Source organism: Electrophorus electricus, chromosome 7 (assembly GCF_013358815.1).
Source record: "Electrophorus electricus isolate fEleEle1 chromosome 7, fEleEle1.pri, whole genome shotgun sequence".
NCBI lineage: Eukaryota > Metazoa > Chordata > Actinopteri > Gymnotiformes > Gymnotidae > Electrophorus > Electrophorus electricus.
This window is the reverse complement of record NC_049541.1, coordinates 22,564,765-22,582,821: the sequence shown is the minus strand read 5'-3', so window position 1 is coordinate 22,582,821 and position 18,057 is coordinate 22,564,765. Positions and strand designations below refer to the sequence as shown.

Below are 18,057 nucleotides of genomic sequence, written 5' to 3'. Positions count from 1 at the left end.
ACCGTGAGAGTGCATGACTGTAGGGACCGTGAAAGTGTGACTGTAGGGACTGTGAAAGTGTGACTGTAGGGACTGTGAGAGTGTGACTGTAGGGACTGTGAAAGTGTGACTGTAGGGACCGTGAAAGTGTGACTGTAGGGACTGTGAGAGTGTGACTGTAGGGACTGTGAAAGTGTGACTGTAGGGACCGTGAAAGTGTGACTATAGGGACCGTGAGAGTGTGACTGTAGGGACTGTGAAAGTGTGACTGTAGGGACCGTGAAAGTGTGACTGTAGGGACTGTGAGAGTGTGACTGTAGGGACTGTGAGAGTGTGACTGTAGGGACTGTGAAAGTGTGACTGTAGGGACTGTGAAAGTGTGACTGTAGGGACCGTGAGAGTGCATGACTGTAGGGACCGTGAAAGTGTGACTGTAGGGACCGTGAGAGTGTGACTGTAGGGACTGTGAAAGTGTGACTGTAGGGACCGTGAGAGAGTGACTGTAGGGACCATGAGAGCCCTTTGATTGCTCTTTTGCTCCAAGCCATGCCACACCATTTTTTTTTTTTGTTTGTTTTAGATTATTGGAACTTGTCAGAGGCTCTTATGCTTCTGCTTCTGTGCAAATGTGAGTGAGACTGGAGGGACCATACCAGCATTTAGAAGCGCCATTGGATGACTAAGATTCTACAGTAAGAAATGTCTCTTTCAAATAAAGAAGGTTAAAATGGCAGGACAGGTGTAACTGTGGGTTTACACATTAGCTCAGTTTTCAGTAAGCTCTTTATGCCGCTACATTGCATACTTCATCGTTAAAGAATCATACAAAATGCTTAACTGTGTATGTTCAAATTTGAAAGTATTTTTAAAGCTTCCTTGTACAAAATAGTGAAGCCTTTACTGACTTTATGAAAATGAGCTAACCATATTTAAAGACAAGAAATTCCCAATTTACCCAAGGTGAACTGTCAGAAAAAAGTAAAATAAACTAAAAGTTACACAATATTTACAGTGCTGTTGTCTCCTGAAGATCAGATGCTTGAGATCCCAAAAAAAATTATGAGGAACACAAACAGAGGAAATTTAGATTAGCAGAAAAAGGAGCTACAAGTCCACATGGACCTTGGCTAGGCTGACACTGTAGCTGCTGTAGGCCATGGTGCATACCACATACCACCCCCTTATCAAAACACACATTACATCTGCAGCATTTTAAATACACACTGTTCCAGACCCTTCTGAGTGAGACAAACTCCCTTCCAGATGTGCTCAAAAGGCCTGGTGTCATCAGTGCAGAAAATCTCCTTCTCAGTGTCAGGGATAGGGTTAGGGTTATATGATCTCCTTCTCATTGTCAGGGTCAGGGTTAGGGTTATATGATCTCCTTCTCATTGTCAGGGTCAGGGTTAGGGTTATAGAATCTCCTTCTCATTGTCAGGGATAGGGTTAGGGTTATATGATCTCCTTCTCATTGTCAGGGTCAGGGTTAGGGTTATATGATCTCCTTCTCATTGTCAGGGTCAGGGTTAGGGTTATATAATCTCCTTCTCAGTGTCAGGGTCAGGGTTAGGGTTATAGAATCTCCTTCTCAGTGTCAGGGTTAGGGTTAGGGTTATAGAATCTCCTTCTCAGTGTCAGGGTTATTGTTAGGGTTATATAATCTCCTTCTCAGTGTCAGGGTTATGGTTATATAATCTTCTTCTCAGGGTCAGGGTTATTGTTAGGGTTATAGAATCTCCTTCTCAGTGTCAGGGATAGGGTTAGGGTTATAGAATCTCCTTCTCAGTGTCAGGGTTAGGGTTAGGGTTATATAATCTCCTTCTCAGTGTCAGGGTCAGGGTTAGGATTAGAGAATCTCCTTCTCAGGGTCAGGGTTATTGTTAGGGCTATAGAATCTCCTTCTCAGTGTCAGGGTCAGGGTTAGGGTTAGAGAATCTCCTTCTCAGGGTCAGGGTTATTGTTAGGGTTATAGAATCTCCTTCTCAGTGTCAGGGATAGGGTTAGGGTCATAGAATCTCCTTCTCAGTGTCAGGGATAGGGTTAGGGTTATAGAATCTCCTTCTCAGTGTCAGGGTTATTGTTAGGGTTATAGAATCTCCTTCTCAGTGTCAGGGTCAGGGTTAGGGTTATATAATCTCCTTCTCAGTGTCATGGTTATGGTTATATAATCTTCTTCTCAGTGTCAGGGTTAGGGTTAGGGTTATAGAATCTTCTTCTCAGTGTCAGGGATAGGGTTAGGGTTGTAGAATCTCCTTCTCAGTGTCAGGGTCAGGGTTAGGGTTATATAATCTCCTTCTCAGTGTCTGGGTCAGGGTTAGGATTATATAATCTCCTTCTCATTGTCAGGGTCAGGGTTAGGGTTAGAGAATCTCCTTCTCAGGGTCAGGGTTATTGTTAGGGCTATACAATCTCCTTCTCAATGTCAAGGTCAGGGTTAGGGTTATACAATCTCCTTCTCAATGTCAAGGTCAGGGTTAGGGTTATACAATCTCCTTCTCAGTGTCTGGGTCAGGGTTAAGGTTATAGAACCTCCTTCTCAGTGTCCTAATGTGAGCCTCTGCGACATGAGGCTCCTCAGAAAATGCACGATAATCATGGCCTGAAGGGCAGATCATTGAGACCCTTGTCATGGAGGTTAGATGACACCTCAACATGATGTTGGAGTGTGAGATAGAAAGTTAATCAAGGTATGATGTAAAAAATACAATAAAATAACATAATATAAAATAAAATTCCACCCTATTGTAAACCCTGACATCTAATCCCCTTTCCAACAGATTTGTCCCATCTTGCTTTCTTTAGGCACATGTTCCCCTAAAACATCTACAGTGTTGTGTCTAAGTGATGTGCTGGCAACCGTTTATCAAAAGTCCTGTTTTGTAAATAAAAGCTTTCTAACAATGTTCTCGACTGATACAGATGATAAGTCTCTTCTGATCTCCTTTGCGTTGATCTGTCAAGGACTCATTCTTGCATCATTTATTTTTCTACAGTTTCTGCGTCTTGATTTATAGTCTTCTGATGTTGTTTGGTCAGTTGCTCAAACTCTGTGGGTCGCTGGCTCTCTTCAGGCTGGGTTTCCTTCCCTGATGCTACCTTTCGTTCCGCTTCTAATGGCCCTATTTCCTTTCTGTATATTTCTTCCTCCTGGTCTTCCATTAGCCCTGCTTTGCTTCCTGTCTCCTCCTCCTCTTCATGAATGGCCAGGATCGGCTCAGAAGGGTTGCTGAGACATGACGACTGCTCCTCATCTGTTTGCCCTTGGTTCTCTTCAGCAATGACTTTTTTCCACATCTCATGATTCTCTAAGAGGTGCTGGGTGATCTGGCAGAAGACCTTTTGTCGCTTTTTGGGCATCAGTTTCTCTGCAAAAATTATAAAAATATTATGTCCAATTTTTGGCTGTAAAACATCATTTCTAACATCAATTACATACTCTGAAACACACAAAATGTACACAGTGGATGTGAGCATACGGGACTGCTCAGAGCTGGTGGAAGCATCTTCTTCAGTTGTGTCCTCATCTTCTTCATCGGTCTCCTCCATACCACGTCCTTCTTCATCCTCATTGGGTAGAAGCTCCACCCACTGGCCAGGCATGAGTGCCGCTGTGTCATAGGAGCTGCACAGTGGCCCAACGATGTGTGTAATAAAGGACTCCTGCAGTTTGGCAAGCTGTGGCCTCGAGCGGTCCATGAAGGGGCTGATGGGTAATCCCAAACTGGCTTCTTCATCACCCTGATAAACAAAATGAATGGAAAGGCAATGTAACATCAGTACCTGATGTGAAATAAGTGTTAAACAAGATGCTGTGCACAACATGAGGAACTAAATAGATATTCATAACTCCATACTGCCACTTATTTAATTATATTAGTGTTGATGTGATTGTTAATTCTATTAATGTTGATGTGATTGTTAAATGTGACAGTGTTTATGTGATTGTTAATTATGACAGTGTTGATGTGACTTAATTATGATAGTTGATGTGATTGCTAATTATAATAGTGTTAATGTGGATGTTGTTTCTTTGCCCGTGTCATGAAACTGGTCTTTGTACTGTTACGAGTTATCTTAACCAGGCTGATGTATACATGCTTCCCAACTTCACTGTTTACATAAAGTTTTTTATGAAGTTTTTTTCCTTTTTCAAAATATGCTGTTGTTGATATTTCAACACATTTTAGACTATATTACAAAGACATCATTTGATTCATAGTATGTTGGCATTGCTCTACACACAGACTTCCCTTTTAAGCAATTTTAAGTAGATAAAAAATTAATTACTTCACTAGCTACATTGGTGTAATGACAGCATGCTGTAAATGTTGACACAGAAGGTCTCTAGTTCATAGAATAACGCCTTGCAACCGCAGTGCTGGTAAAAACTAGATCAAAAGCAGATTTAGCACTTAGCATTAGCTAATAGAATATGTGTGCTTCATGATATCAGGGCATAAACAAACAGAGCTGAACCATGGCTGCCAAGGCCTGCTATTGCCAAGACAACCATGGATAATGCCATTCAAAGGCCCCTAATGTATGTTTAGTTCCGTCAGGAACTAAAGGGGGGGGGGGGGGGTACGACATTTGCATCATTCATTTTTGGCTGCTTTTGAAACTGTTTGAATGAGGTCTGCAGCTATCATGTGACAGGGCTCGCTAATGTAGTCATGTGACAGGGCTCTGTAATGCAACTAGGTCACATCATCTCTCTGCTTGTTACCATTACAAATGTACTTTCTGTCACACACACCACTTACCACGACAGACCTTTCAGAGGGTATGGCTTACAGAGTTTTAGAAAATAGTTTTATTTGTATAGTTAATTATTCATGATACTAATAACAAACAAAAAAAAACATTTTTATTATTTTTGTTTTTAATGCTGTTCATTGCTGTCAGAATTACATCTTCAGCACTGCTGTTTCCAGGAAACACCACATCAGCTTCTCTGTAGCCACTGAGGGTCAGTATTATTGAGGCAGCAACCAGTTACTATGGATATAAAGCTGTATTATTCCAGAAAAAATACAAAGTGTTACTAGGAATCTTTTGGTGCAGTTGCTAAGATTTCACTTAGTAAAGCTAGGGGTGTGAAAATACATCCATATTTATTAGAATATTATTATTGTACATCATGATAATATCCAGTAAAGAATGCACTAAAGTTTAGAACAAAATTCTACTAATATAAATATCTACTTTCAAAATGCAGATACCAAAGTGACTCCTCATACACAGCAGTGTGAGGCTGAGGTGAGGAGGTGTATTGGAGAAGCAGACATTGGAAGTACACTAGTTATGGAACACTAGTTATTGTACACTAGTTATAGGACAGTAGTTATGGTACATTAGTTACAGTACACTAGTTATAGTATACTAGTTATGGTGCACTAGTAAATTGTACTGTAATTTATACAATAGAATTGTACTATAATTGATGCATTAGTTATAGTACACTAGTTACGGTACACTAGTTACAGTACACTAGTTAGTTAGAGTGCACTAGTTATGGTACACTAGTTACGGTACACTAGTTACGGTACACTAGTTATAGTATACAAGTTATGGTATATTGCCAGTTAGTAGTTAGCCCGTTCTCAAGACAAACCCTGGAAAAATGACCTTATCCCTCACTTTCCATAATCCATCAGAACTGTACTATAATTGATACATTAAAATTGTATTATAATTGATACACTAGAAGTGCCCTATAATAGATACACTAGGGTTGTACTATAATTGATACATTAAAATGGTACTATAATCAATGCACTAGAATAATCCTGACCCTATAATTGAATCCTGGTGAAATTTCAGATTTCAGAATGCTCTGATCACTTACCAAAGAATCATACTGTATAATGTGAGCGTTATACCCCTATTTGCTACTAAATAGCTTGTGCAGATAAAGGATACAGAGAAAAACACATGCATATAAGACTGCATTACAAACATTTACGGAAGCAACTTACAATTATGATTGAGTACAACTTGAGCAACTGAAGGTTAAAAGCCTTGCTCAGGGGCCCAACAGTGGCAGTGGTGGGGCACGAACCAGCAACCTTCCAATTACAAGTCAAGTACCTTAACCACTAAGCTACCACTACCTATGTAAAGTTAAATGTAAATGTAATTACAAACCTGCTCATAGAACTCATTAACAATGCCTTCTGTCCACTGGAGATGGAGATCTTTGTGCTTCAGGGGCCCGTTAATGTCAGCCATCTTAATGCACATCTGGCAGACCAAGAGCCGGTCATTCTCATTGGACCAGTCAATACCCGAACAACTGTCATGCCCCACCTGTATCAAAATGACAACATAGAAGTTAAGGTTAATATTTCCTTTAGGATTTATCTGAAGATAGAAAGTAAAAGATCACCTTAGCATTGAACTCTGCCAAAAAGTCAAAGTGCTTCTTCAGGTCGGTAGCCAGGATGGCCTCAATGACCAGAAACCGAAAGCGTTTGAACTCCACATGGTTCAGGTGGACAAGGAAGTTGTATTCTGGCCGGGACATGAAGAGGTTCCATGCAGAGGCAGCGTGATGATTCTCCAGAACCGAGCGATCATTGTACAGCACCGCCTACACAGACCAGAAAGGCCAAGTCAGTATACAATGTATATGAACATCACTGAACAATATTACCAGTACTACTGAGACACCCCCCCACCCCCCTGTAATATTTTCAGTACTACTGACAGACCCTCAGTAATATTATCAGTACTAATGACAGACCCTCAGTACTAAATCTGTTTCAGAACAACTGGATTAGTCTTTAAAAAACAGCTGGTAATTGTGTCCATTGCCTGAAAATAAAGTTAATAAAACTGTCTAGTTTGATTTTGATGATAAGTGGGATTGTTTAATGAGTGTTAAATTCCATGTTAAATTTACAGGACTCCATAGTTGTGCAAACCCAGATCATAGCAACCCTAACCCTAACTAACCCTAACCATAACTAGCCCTAACCCTAGCCCTAATTAACCATAACTTTGACAGTTTGCTAATATCTCTATACTGATATAAAAGCAAGTAAGAAGCCATTCATTCACGCTCAGTACACAGCTATCTACAGTCACAGACAGGTTAGGCTTAGAGTTAGTTATGGTTAGGGTTAGTTAGGATTAAGGTTAGGGTTAAGGTTAGTTATAATTAGTTAGCATTAGTTAGTGTAACCCTAACCCTAACTAACCCTAGGGTTAGGGTTAGTTAATTAAATCGCTGTTTTAATGTCACGCTCCTCTTCATTTTTCTTTGTTTCCTAAATGTTTGCTAAAACCAGCTTTTGCTTCTGCAGCCAGTCTCACAGACCATCTATGACCTTGCATGTCAAAATGTCAAGGGCTCCCCCTTTAGGTGAGCTGACTCAGATTTACCCACAATCAAACAAATGGAGCTTCACCTTAGTTTAGTTACTGCACAAGGAACTAACATTTGTCATTGTATGACGAGCCTTAAATAGTACACTATGTAAAACATCAATGAATACACATGGGCAGTGGTAGCTCAGTAGTTAAAGTACTTGACTAGTAACAAGGTTGCCAGTTCAAGTTACACCACAGCCACTGTTGGGCCCCTGAGCAAGACCCTTAACCCTCAATTACTCAAGTGGTATTCAGTCATAACTGTAAGTTGATTTGGATAAAAGTGTCAACTAAATGCTGCAAATGTATTTGTTACCAATAGATACAAAGTTCAGACAGTTTGTGCTGTGTACAGTTCAAAACATTTTTACAATATATAACTTTAATTTCAACATTTATACCGATGTTCACTCCAAAACAATGATATTAATTATCACAACCCTGTCTAGAACTTGATTATTTTTTTGGATACTAGTTGTACTTCATCAAATTATCACATTTTTAAAATAATAAGACAAACAGGTGCATGTTCTGACTGAACGCTGGTTATTGACAGAATTTAGTTTAAACAGATAATTAGATAATTGTGTGTACATCTGTACTGACATTTTCCTGATGTGCCCTACCTGTGGAGCACTGGTGGCTACAAGGAAGGCGTTTGTCCTGCCTGGATGGTCGTAGTCGTGCATAGCAGCGGCTACATACAGTGCCATCAGTTCCAGAGCAGGAATGAGCCCTGACAAACAGCCATAGTCCTTCTCTGTCTTTGGACAGGTCTTAGAGAACAAATAACCCATGTGACCATGAGTGATTCCACTGATAGTCTCTACACAAATATGGAGAGAGGAAGGAACATTAGAATATTAAGCTTGGAATACACACACACACACACACACACACACACACACACACACACACGTGCGCGTGCGCACATGTGCACGCACATGCACATGCACACGCACACACAATCATAGTTACATAGGCCTTTGTCAAACAGATAAAGACCATGTTGCGGTATTACTGGAAATGCTTAAAAATTGCCTAAAGAGGCTCTACAAGTGGTAATTATCGTTCTTTTTACCAGAGTCAGCGACTGATCCAGAGTTGTGGGCCAGCACTGGCAAGCCAGGCACTGGCTGTGTGGTTAGATACCAGACTGCATGGAGGACATCTGTTGCATGGATTCTGTTGTGATCTGAAGAAGGAAAGAGGATCAAGTACTAAACAAAGCCATTAGGGGGCGCTTCAGAGGCACAATAAGAAGATGTGCCTTTTTATGTACATGAGTCTATGCTCCCCCTGGTGCTGAGTTTATGCTATTACAATAAAAATAAATAAGGTAAATTTATTTAGCTATACTTTTCCATAACAATATCAAAATTAATTCAACTGTAAACAGTTTGTCATCCTCTGAATGAAAACTGAGCAGATTTCATGCAAAATCCATCATTGCCATTTCTCACTTACATGGAATGTCCCTGTAACCATTCTCCAAGGCATGAAAGTAATTCATAAATTCCCTTACTGGAATCTTGAAGGTTTCAAAAAGGCTGGTATCTTCAAACAGCCTATAAGATACCTGTGGCACACAATCACAGATTTACATGTCATCCATAATGAACATCTGACAGGTAAACTGACAAAGGCAGAATGTTCTTGAAATAAAGTATGTGTATTTTATGGTTTTGGTGAGTTGGCATTTATCCTGTCTTTTTGTCTTAGTTTTGTTCTTTTTTGTTCTCTTTTATAAGACACAATTAGATCAGTATACAGTCTGAATAAAATAAAGGCTTTGGTGCTGCCAGGGTTAGACTACATATTTTGTATGCAGTCTTAAAGACAATACACATTTTTGCCTTAATTTTAGTCTTAGTCTTAGTTTACCTTAGCAACTGTCATTATCTATCTATCTATCTATCTATCTATCTATATCTCTCTCTCTCTCTCTCTCTCTCTCTCTCTCTCTATATATATATATATATATATATATATATATATATATATATATATATATATATATATATGGCTAAGTATACAACTCACCTGGCTTAGAATACGACCACACTTGCCACTGGTTTTCTCCAAGAGGCTGAAGATTGGGAAGTTCCAACTGCTGATCTGATTCATAAGAGGCTCCAAGCCCTCCATCACCAGTGGCTCTGGGGCCAGAACAGGCTTGTCCTGGAAGGGAACAGTACAGGGTTCAGGGGATGGATCACATACTGTTACACCAGCTGTAGGATCCTAAAGAGATTAACACGAGCAGCAAGGGTGAAAGTGGTTACATAGTAAATGTTGTATTAAAGAAGGCTGTTGATATTCAGAAACAGCATTGCTGACTGGCGAAATCTCCACACGTGTGCGAAATTAACAAACTGTCCATTTACAGCATTCGATTCTAAATTCAGGATGCTGAAGTAATGGCAGACTTGAATTCCTTTACTGAAGATCCTTTACTGAAAATCCTACACCATACAAGGCATCACAAATACACCCTGATACACTATACATTAGAAAACAGTAATTTACCATGTTGAGGAGACTCACCTCTGAGGACAGTAAGCGGTGCAGGACAAGAGCTTCTGTTTGAAAAGTCCTGCACGATTCCCGTGTGTCACAGGGCTGTCTTTGGCCCTCCCCGTCTTCCTCATTCTGTGCAAACTCACTGCCATCACTGTGATTGGTCTCATAGGTGCTGTCGTAGTCAGAAGATACTAGTGCTGGATCATCTAATTGATGACATCACAAAATATTTATAGTGATGACATCACACAGTATCTATAGTGATTGCTCATTGCCAACTTACTGTTCTTTGTGTCCCCCTTCTTCTTATTATTATCATTGCAATTTTCCAAACTGCACCCAAATAAAGTTACACCTACCAAAAATGCCATATGGTTGGCCCATGGGCCTCCCTAACTATATAAATTAATTACAGTTGAATTTATTATATTTTTCTTCAGAACTCCTGACCTATAGGTCATTGGGAATAAAATGCTCAATGAATTCATGTTGACTACTGTCATGTATTACTGCCATTATTTTCTCGGGTTTTCACTATTAATGAAATCAGGGTACCACTTCATAATATAAATACATATTAAACAATAAAAATACATATTAAACAATAAAAACACTATTTATTATTAAACAATAATAAACAATAAAAATAATTAAAAATATTTAATTTAATCAGTATCTAGTAATTTGTTAAAGGTTGTTAATAATGCTCTATAATTGTACTTATAGGATTAATAAATTCTTTAAATATAAAATGTCTGTATATACCCTGTACTCCATACACACAATAAAAACATGATTGTGCCCCAGTACCTCAAAAGTACAAGTAATGAAAAGATGATACATAAAATGGATTTTAAAAATTGAAGAACCTTTAGGTGGAAAGAACTTTAGTTCAAAACCCTTGATTTGAACATTCCTAAATGCATCATTTGGTATTTATCTAATGCTATGAATGCATTATGTAGCCAACCTTTATGCAAAGTGTTACCGAATAAGTTGCATGATATATTGTACAACTGCTCTGTGCATGAGCCTAGACAGCCAGGTAAGGTTTTTAGACTGGAGGCAGTATATCAATTAGCAGTAAGTACTACAACATGACCACTATAAAGTTTAATGCATAAAGAAAACTGTAAAAATGTTTACACTAAAATTCTTTAAGTGATGATTAAAAACTGTACAAGCACTCAAAATAGAAGCATGTATCTTACATGTAAATGCAGAATTAATCTCATGATCGGTGGAATATTCCAGGTCTTGCATTATATTGTATTTTTGAGTAAGGACTCATAGTAACAATTGTATTTGCTCATGAACATTAAAAAGCTTGTTAAATGTGCAACAACACCACGATATTATTAATGCACCTGATAGTCCAGCAACACCACATTACTATTAACATACCTGAAAGCTTTTTGTCGCTTTTAGCTGTAGTTCTGCTCACATGCCACATTTTACTATAAACCTTTCCACAGCTATAAGAGAGCACAAAAGGTCAGAACACAGACAGATATTTTTTAAGAAACAAAACAAACAAAACAGGACATTTTCAATAAACTTTGCTCTCTGTCTTTGAGTGATATTTTGCACTGAGCATCATATTCACAGGGGCCGTGATGCCTGGGCAGACTGTGTTCACACGGGCCGTGATGCCTGGGCAGACTGTGTTCACACGGGCTGTGATGCCTAGGCAGACTGTTCATAGGGGCCGTGATGCCTGGGCAGACTGTGTTCATAGGGGCCGTGATGCCTGGGCAGACTGTGTTCACAGGGGCCGTGATGCTGGGGCAGACTGTGTTCACACGGGCTGTGATGCCTGGGCAGACTGTTCATAGGGGCCGTGATGCTGGGGCAGACTATATTCCAGTCTGTCAGCACTAGGCTGTGCTGTTCAGCTTCTCTGTGTGAACGAGCAGGGCAGACAGGACCTAATAAAGCTACGGTTAGGGTTAGAGTTAGGGTTAGGGCTAGGGGGTAGGGTTAGGCTTAGGGCTCATCTCTCATTACAGGCCAAGTACACTAGGATATTGTTTAAACACACTTACTCACACACCCACAAACACAGGCATGGATGCACACACGCACACACACACACACACACACACACACACACACACACACACGCACGCATACGCCCACGCACACACACACGTACACACACATGCGCACACACACGCGCACATACGCACACACAGACGCTTCATGCACATAAGGTTCGAACAAAAGAGAAACAATTGAGGGGTGAGGTGAGGAGAGAGATATTCAGGTAAATTAATGTTGGTGTGTTAATATTTATATGCAGTTTTTTTTTGTTTTGTTTTTTACAGCTATTGCTCTAAGACAGTTCAGTACCTCTAGTACGATATGAATTATTTCAGAGGTTATAAGGGAAAACAAGCACAGTTTTGGTTATTTCACACAAAATGCTGAATTTTGTGCTAAGCATTATACAACAGCTTGCCTCTTATACTACTGAGACAAAGGGCATAAACTTTATGCTGGTCTTACCTGCTACAGAGGGCTTGGGGTGTGTCCCAGTGTGTTGTGCTGGAGCTAGGGGCACTCTGACTGTGGGTTAAGGCTCGGTGTGGAGCTCTTGGTGAGGGACATCTGACCTGAAGGGCTGCAGAGTCAGAAAGGTCCTCTGAGGGGTTAGGATTAGGGGTAGGGTTAGAATTAGGGCTAGGATTAGGGCTAGGGTTAGGGATCTTAGTGGTGGGGCTGTTGACCGGTGTTCCCTGGACTGGATGAGAGTGGCACAGGGAGACCATGGGCAAGACACTGAAGGGAGGGTAACCTATTGATCACATTAATGCAATATTATGAATATAACCACAACACACACACACACACACACACACACACACACACACACACACACAAACAAAGCACTGAGGGGAGGGTAACCTATTTATTACATTAATGCAAAATTATAAATATAACCACAACACACACACACACACACACACACATTTTACCTCGTCTGCCTTTGTTGTAGAGGTAGTTATGGGCTGGGGTGGCACAGGAGGCTGACATGGACCTGCTTTTAGAGATGAAGATAGAACTATTATTACAGACACAAGAAAACAAACTTAAGAGTGACAGCCCTACTTTCTACCTGCCTCCAATCCTCAAGATAACCATGTAATCAAATGACATAATTATACATGCAGACACACACACCCACAGGCAGAAGCCAGAGGTAGAGAGTTAGGGGAGATATGTTTATGCTGAACAGTTGTTTGCTGCTGTCTGTAAGGAGCCCCATTGTTAGAGTCATACAGCTACATCAGTTAAAGCATTAGCGTTGTTTTGTCACCCCAGGCAGCTCCAATGTGTTTCAGCACATGTGAAATCTAAACACCACTCCAGTTCAAATGCATAAAAAGAAACATGACTGCCCCCAGAAAAATCCAACTTTTGAAATGCTTGATAGCGTCTCCATATCTCCTCTTTAAGCCTAACCCTTACTGTGGTATTATTGAAAACAGCATCATAGATCAAAATGGGGAAACAGAACAGAGAGGAATGAATGAGATTATAGTTCACTTAATTTCTTATTTAAGACTTCCTATCAATTTGCTACAGTGAAAGGGAATAAAATGACATCCGTTATGTTTAATTAATGAAAACAATATAACCATAAAAAAACATAATAAAAAATGCTTACAGCGGTATTAGCCAGTAATTATTTGTGATGTTGCGAGGATAAGCAGGATGCGGGGACGAAGCACGATGAAACACTTTTATTTATGCAAACATGCAAAACACACAAACAAAGCTCAAACGCTATGCACATCTCAAACACCAACACACGTACTACGACACATGAGACATATATACCCCCGAAGACGATTACACATAACACGGAACAGGTGGACGACACGAAGGGGCGTGGAAACACAGACGCACACACACACACCAAGACGTTTGAGGAGGGGGCAGGGCCACCCCTCAAGGGCATGACTTCCGGTGCGCCAGCCTAGCAGGCTGTGGACCCGAGACGAAGGCCAAATGGCGAGGCCAGAGGACCAGGACTAGTAACAGGACTAGGACGAAAACAGATACAGGAAAGTACACACTAACGGGAACTGACATAGACACAGAAGGGAACAAAGTGACTGGCATATTAAATGTGATGGGGACAGGCACTACACTACACATATTAAACAGTCCCAGCTGAACCACAGCTGTTGGCTGGGTCGGATGCCAACCAGTCGGGGGGAGAATGTTCATCACCGGCTCAGTTGGCGGCGGCTGTCCTGGCCCTGGCACATGCACGTAGGGGCGCGTCCCGGCTGCGTTGCCTATTTGCGGGCAGTCCCCGGTGCTGCTGCCTTTTTTCCTCCCCTAGGCTTAGGCGTCGGTGCTCTGGCAGTCACCTGAGGCTGCTTGCTTGCTGCAGAGCACCTTGCCCTGGGCAGAGCCTTGGGTGCTGGGGGCTCATCTTTCTTGGAGCCCGTGATGTCATTCGGAGGGGGAGGTTCCCCCTTAGATACTTCCTCCACCTCCATCAACAGGTCCTCCTCACAGTCAGACCCCCTGTCCGACTCCAGAGTGACATCCCTGCACCCCCTTTTCTCTCTATACCCTGCATAGCCCTCTGCAAGGTCCATATAGGACCCAGCAGATTCTGCCTCCGAATACCGGCTACCACGATCAGGCTGGTCTCTGTAGGACCCAGCGGAGTCCGACCCCGGACCCTGTCCAGGGCCCTCGCAAAACCATCCAGCGGGTCCCTCCCCCGCTGCAGAACCATGGAGCATGGCCAGGATGAGCAACAGTCTCACCTTGGTGTTATAGAAATCGTTATACCAGTCCCAGTAGGTCGACGTAATTTCGTGTGACTCCCTTGCTTCTGCACCTGAACCACACTCACCTGGGCCCCGCACCCCTATTGTAGGAGTCCAGAGGGTCCCCAAGAACAAGGGGGGCTTCCCTGCATGATCTGTGGAAGCGCATTTGCTTCCCTTCTTCCCTTCCTTCTTTCCCTTCCCAGGCATCCTTCTGTGGTTGGTGTTTCTGTGACGTTGCGAGGATAAGCAGGATGTGTGGACGAGGCACGATGAAACACTTTTATTTTTGCAAACATGCAAAACACACAACAAAGCTCAAATGCTTTGCACATCTCAAACACCAACACACGTACTACGACACACGATACACATATACACCAAAGACAATTACACATAACACGGAACAGGTGGAAAACACGAAAGGGCATGGCAACACAGATGCACACACACAAACCAAGACGTTTGAGGAGGGGGCGGGGCCAGAACGTGACATTATTTAATAACAAACAAACTGTTTCTTATCACATAATAAGGTCTTACCACACCTGCCTTCTTAGTGATACACGGAGAAACAGTATATGTCTTTCAGAGTTGCTGCTCACATAAGACCATAGGCCAACCAGCATTTACAGAACTGAGCAGTTAATGTTCATATGTTCATGTGACCCTGCAGCAATAGTGTCCATGGACCCCAGACCCTCACCCTCCACCCTCACTCTTACAGACTCTCAGTTATGCTTGGCTAACAGATCACAAGTAACTACTTGGAAAATATTCCTTATAATGAAAATATAAATATTACAGCTCACATATAGAGCTGCAGGTAATACGGTTAATCTGCTGCAGAGCACATGAAAAGGCAAAGTAACCTTTTTTGTTTTGTTTTAAAGCAACAGAATAATGTTAAATAAAATGAATACCTTAATAGTTAATGCATTTACATCATATGTTTTCTAAACTTTTATTTAACTTTTGTAGCCAACAGCCACCATAATTCATACTATTAATTTTAATACTAAGACTTTAATATTTAATGCCATGACACACAATTCTCATTAGCCTTATTCAGATAGGGTTTTATATGGGGAGATGTGGTAATATAGTTATTACCTGCATTCCTCAGTGATTTTAGTCCTGCCTGAATCTGCAGTGTCAGTCATTTTTATGGACTGCGTGCTCCCACATCAGTAAAAATTCCATCTGTAACCGACTATAAAATGACCAGTAAAAATAACCCTGTCAATCCCATGTGAATTGCCTTGTCAGTAAATATTCCATCATCCTGTGGAAAAAGTTTATGTGTTTTTCCTCAAACATGTAAGCATTCTAGGAAGCATTTATTCACATTGTATAATTTGGCATTTACTTTCCAAAGACCTTCAGAGAGGAGTAACTTCCCTGCGGTAACATTTAGGCCCATCTGTCCTGTGGAAACATTTATTCCTGTCTATCCTGCATAACATTTACTCCTGTCTGTCCTGCATAACATTGACTCCTGTCTGTCCTGCGTAACATTTACTCCTGTCTGTCCTGCGTAACATTTACTCCTGTCTGTCCTGCGTAACATTTACTCCTGTCTGTCCTGCGTAACATTTACTCCTGTCTGTCCTGCGTAACATTTACTCCTGTCTGTCCTGCATAACATTTATTCCTGTCTGTCCTGCAGAACATTTACTTCTGTCTGTCCTGCAGAACATTTACTCCTGTGTGTCCTGCGTAACATTTACTTCTGTCTGTCCTGCGTAACATTTACTCCAGTCTGTCCTGCGTAACATTTACTCCAGTCTGTCCTGCGTAACATTGACTCCTGTCTGTCCTGCATAACATTTATTCCTGTCTGTCCTGCATAACATTTACTCCTGTCTGTCCTGCGTAACATTTACTCCTGTCTGTCCTGCAGAACATTTACTCCTGTCTGTCCTGCAGAACATTTACTTCTGTCTGTCCTGCAGAACATTTACTTCTGTCTGTCCTGCAGAACATTTACTTCTGTCTGTCCTGCAGAACATTTACTCCTGTGTGTCCTGCATAACATTTACTCCTGTGTGTCCTGCATAACATTTACTCCAGTCTGTCCTGCGTAACATTTACTCCAGTCTGTCCTGCGTAACATTTACTCCAGTCTGTCCTGCGTAACATTTACTCCAGTCTGTCCTGCGTAACATTTACTCCAGTCTGTCCTGCGTAACATTTACTCCAGTCTGTCCTGCGTAACATTTACTCCAGTCTGTCCTGCGTAACATTGACTCCTGTCTGTCCTGCATAACATTTATTCCTGTCTGTCCTGCATAACATTTACTTCTGTCTGTCCTGCATAACATTTACTTCTGTCTGTCCTGCATAACATTTACTCCTGTCTGTCCTGCGTAACATTTACTCCTGTCTGTCCTGCATAACATTTACTCCTGTCTGTCCTGCATAACATTTACTCCTGTCTGTCCTGCGTAACATTTACTCCAGTCTGTGCTGTAGTTACATTTTTTTACAGACCATATCCAAAAAACGAATCCCATCCAAATAGTACTACTGAAAATATCTCTGGAAGGAGGAGGAGGAGGATGATGAGGTAATAAATTGACAACACAGTATGTTTTCCCACCGTTATTGCATAGACCTTTATTAAGATAACACGTTATTGATCCTAAAGGAAATTGCAGAAATTATTAACCCTATCCATTCTCTCTGTGTTTGAATCCTCCATTCATTCTAATATTCATATATGATTTAGCTGAAATACTGGGACTTTTACGACTGTAAAGCAGCTTTTTGTGATGAGTATGAACAGGATTCACTAAAGCAAAATGGTTTAAAAAAACAAATAAATTATTAAATATTTAAACAGAATGCCAATGGCAAACACAAAACAGTGATGACAGAGCAACATTAACTTTAGCACTGAGCAATTACAATGTCGTTAACACTTACACACACAGGGCAACAATAACCAGCCCTGAAAGGTGGCACAGAGGAGTATATACATGCTGATTATCAGCGAAACTACAGGTGCCTAACACTAACAAGGAGGGTGTGGTGACATGAGGAAGGAGGAAGAGGGAAGTCAAAGACACGCCACCAGGACAAAACGTAAACAAACGCCATGTGGAACGTCCATCACGTGGTTGAGCTGCGGAGTGGCGAGTGACACTGCTTTTCCAAGAAAACATGAAGCTTGTTTTTAAACTTCTTGTTTTAGCTATTATTATTATTACTTTGAAATAGAAGCGATTGATTTCGAGACTCACTAATATTTTAAAGCCAGAGCCACCAAAGTTGTAGTACATAAAGATTCACTGTACGTATCTGGACTTGACATAAGACATTTACAAACCCACTTCGTGTGTCCACAAGTTCAATGTAGTTGTATAATATGTATAATTGTATAATA

The 18,057-nt window shown here is 41.1% G+C and overlaps 1 protein-coding gene across 2 annotated transcripts in view; it reads right to left on the bottom strand.

Annotated features, from left to right (window-relative positions):
• Positions 1-2,312: 2,312 nt before the first annotated feature.
• The window catches only part of pde3a (phosphodiesterase 3A, cGMP-inhibited), a 66,481-nt gene continuing 50,736 nt past the window's right edge, over positions 2,313-18,057 (bottom strand). Inside the window, exons 5-16 of one of the 2 annotated variants that reach the window (XM_035528737.1) lie at positions 12,855-12,919; positions 12,385-12,673; positions 11,281-11,351; positions 9,901-10,082; positions 9,397-9,534; positions 8,821-8,932; positions 8,435-8,548; positions 7,980-8,179; positions 6,368-6,571; positions 6,127-6,288; positions 3,456-3,717; positions 2,313-3,344 (exon numbers count right to left, since the gene is read on the bottom strand). In XM_035528737.1, the coding sequence (XP_035384630.1) occupies positions 2,959-3,344; positions 3,456-3,717; positions 6,127-6,288; positions 6,368-6,571; positions 7,980-8,179; positions 8,435-8,548; positions 8,821-8,932; positions 9,397-9,534; positions 9,901-10,082; positions 11,281-11,351; positions 12,385-12,673; positions 12,855-12,919 (2,185 nt within the window). In that variant the 3' untranslated portion in view covers positions 2,313-2,958. The remainder of the gene's footprint in view (positions 3,345-3,455; positions 3,718-6,126; positions 6,289-6,367; positions 6,572-7,979; positions 8,180-8,434; positions 8,549-8,820; positions 8,933-9,396; positions 9,535-9,900; positions 10,083-11,280; positions 11,352-12,384; positions 12,674-12,854; positions 12,920-18,057) is intronic. The other variant, XM_035528738.1, reaches the window with a different exon arrangement.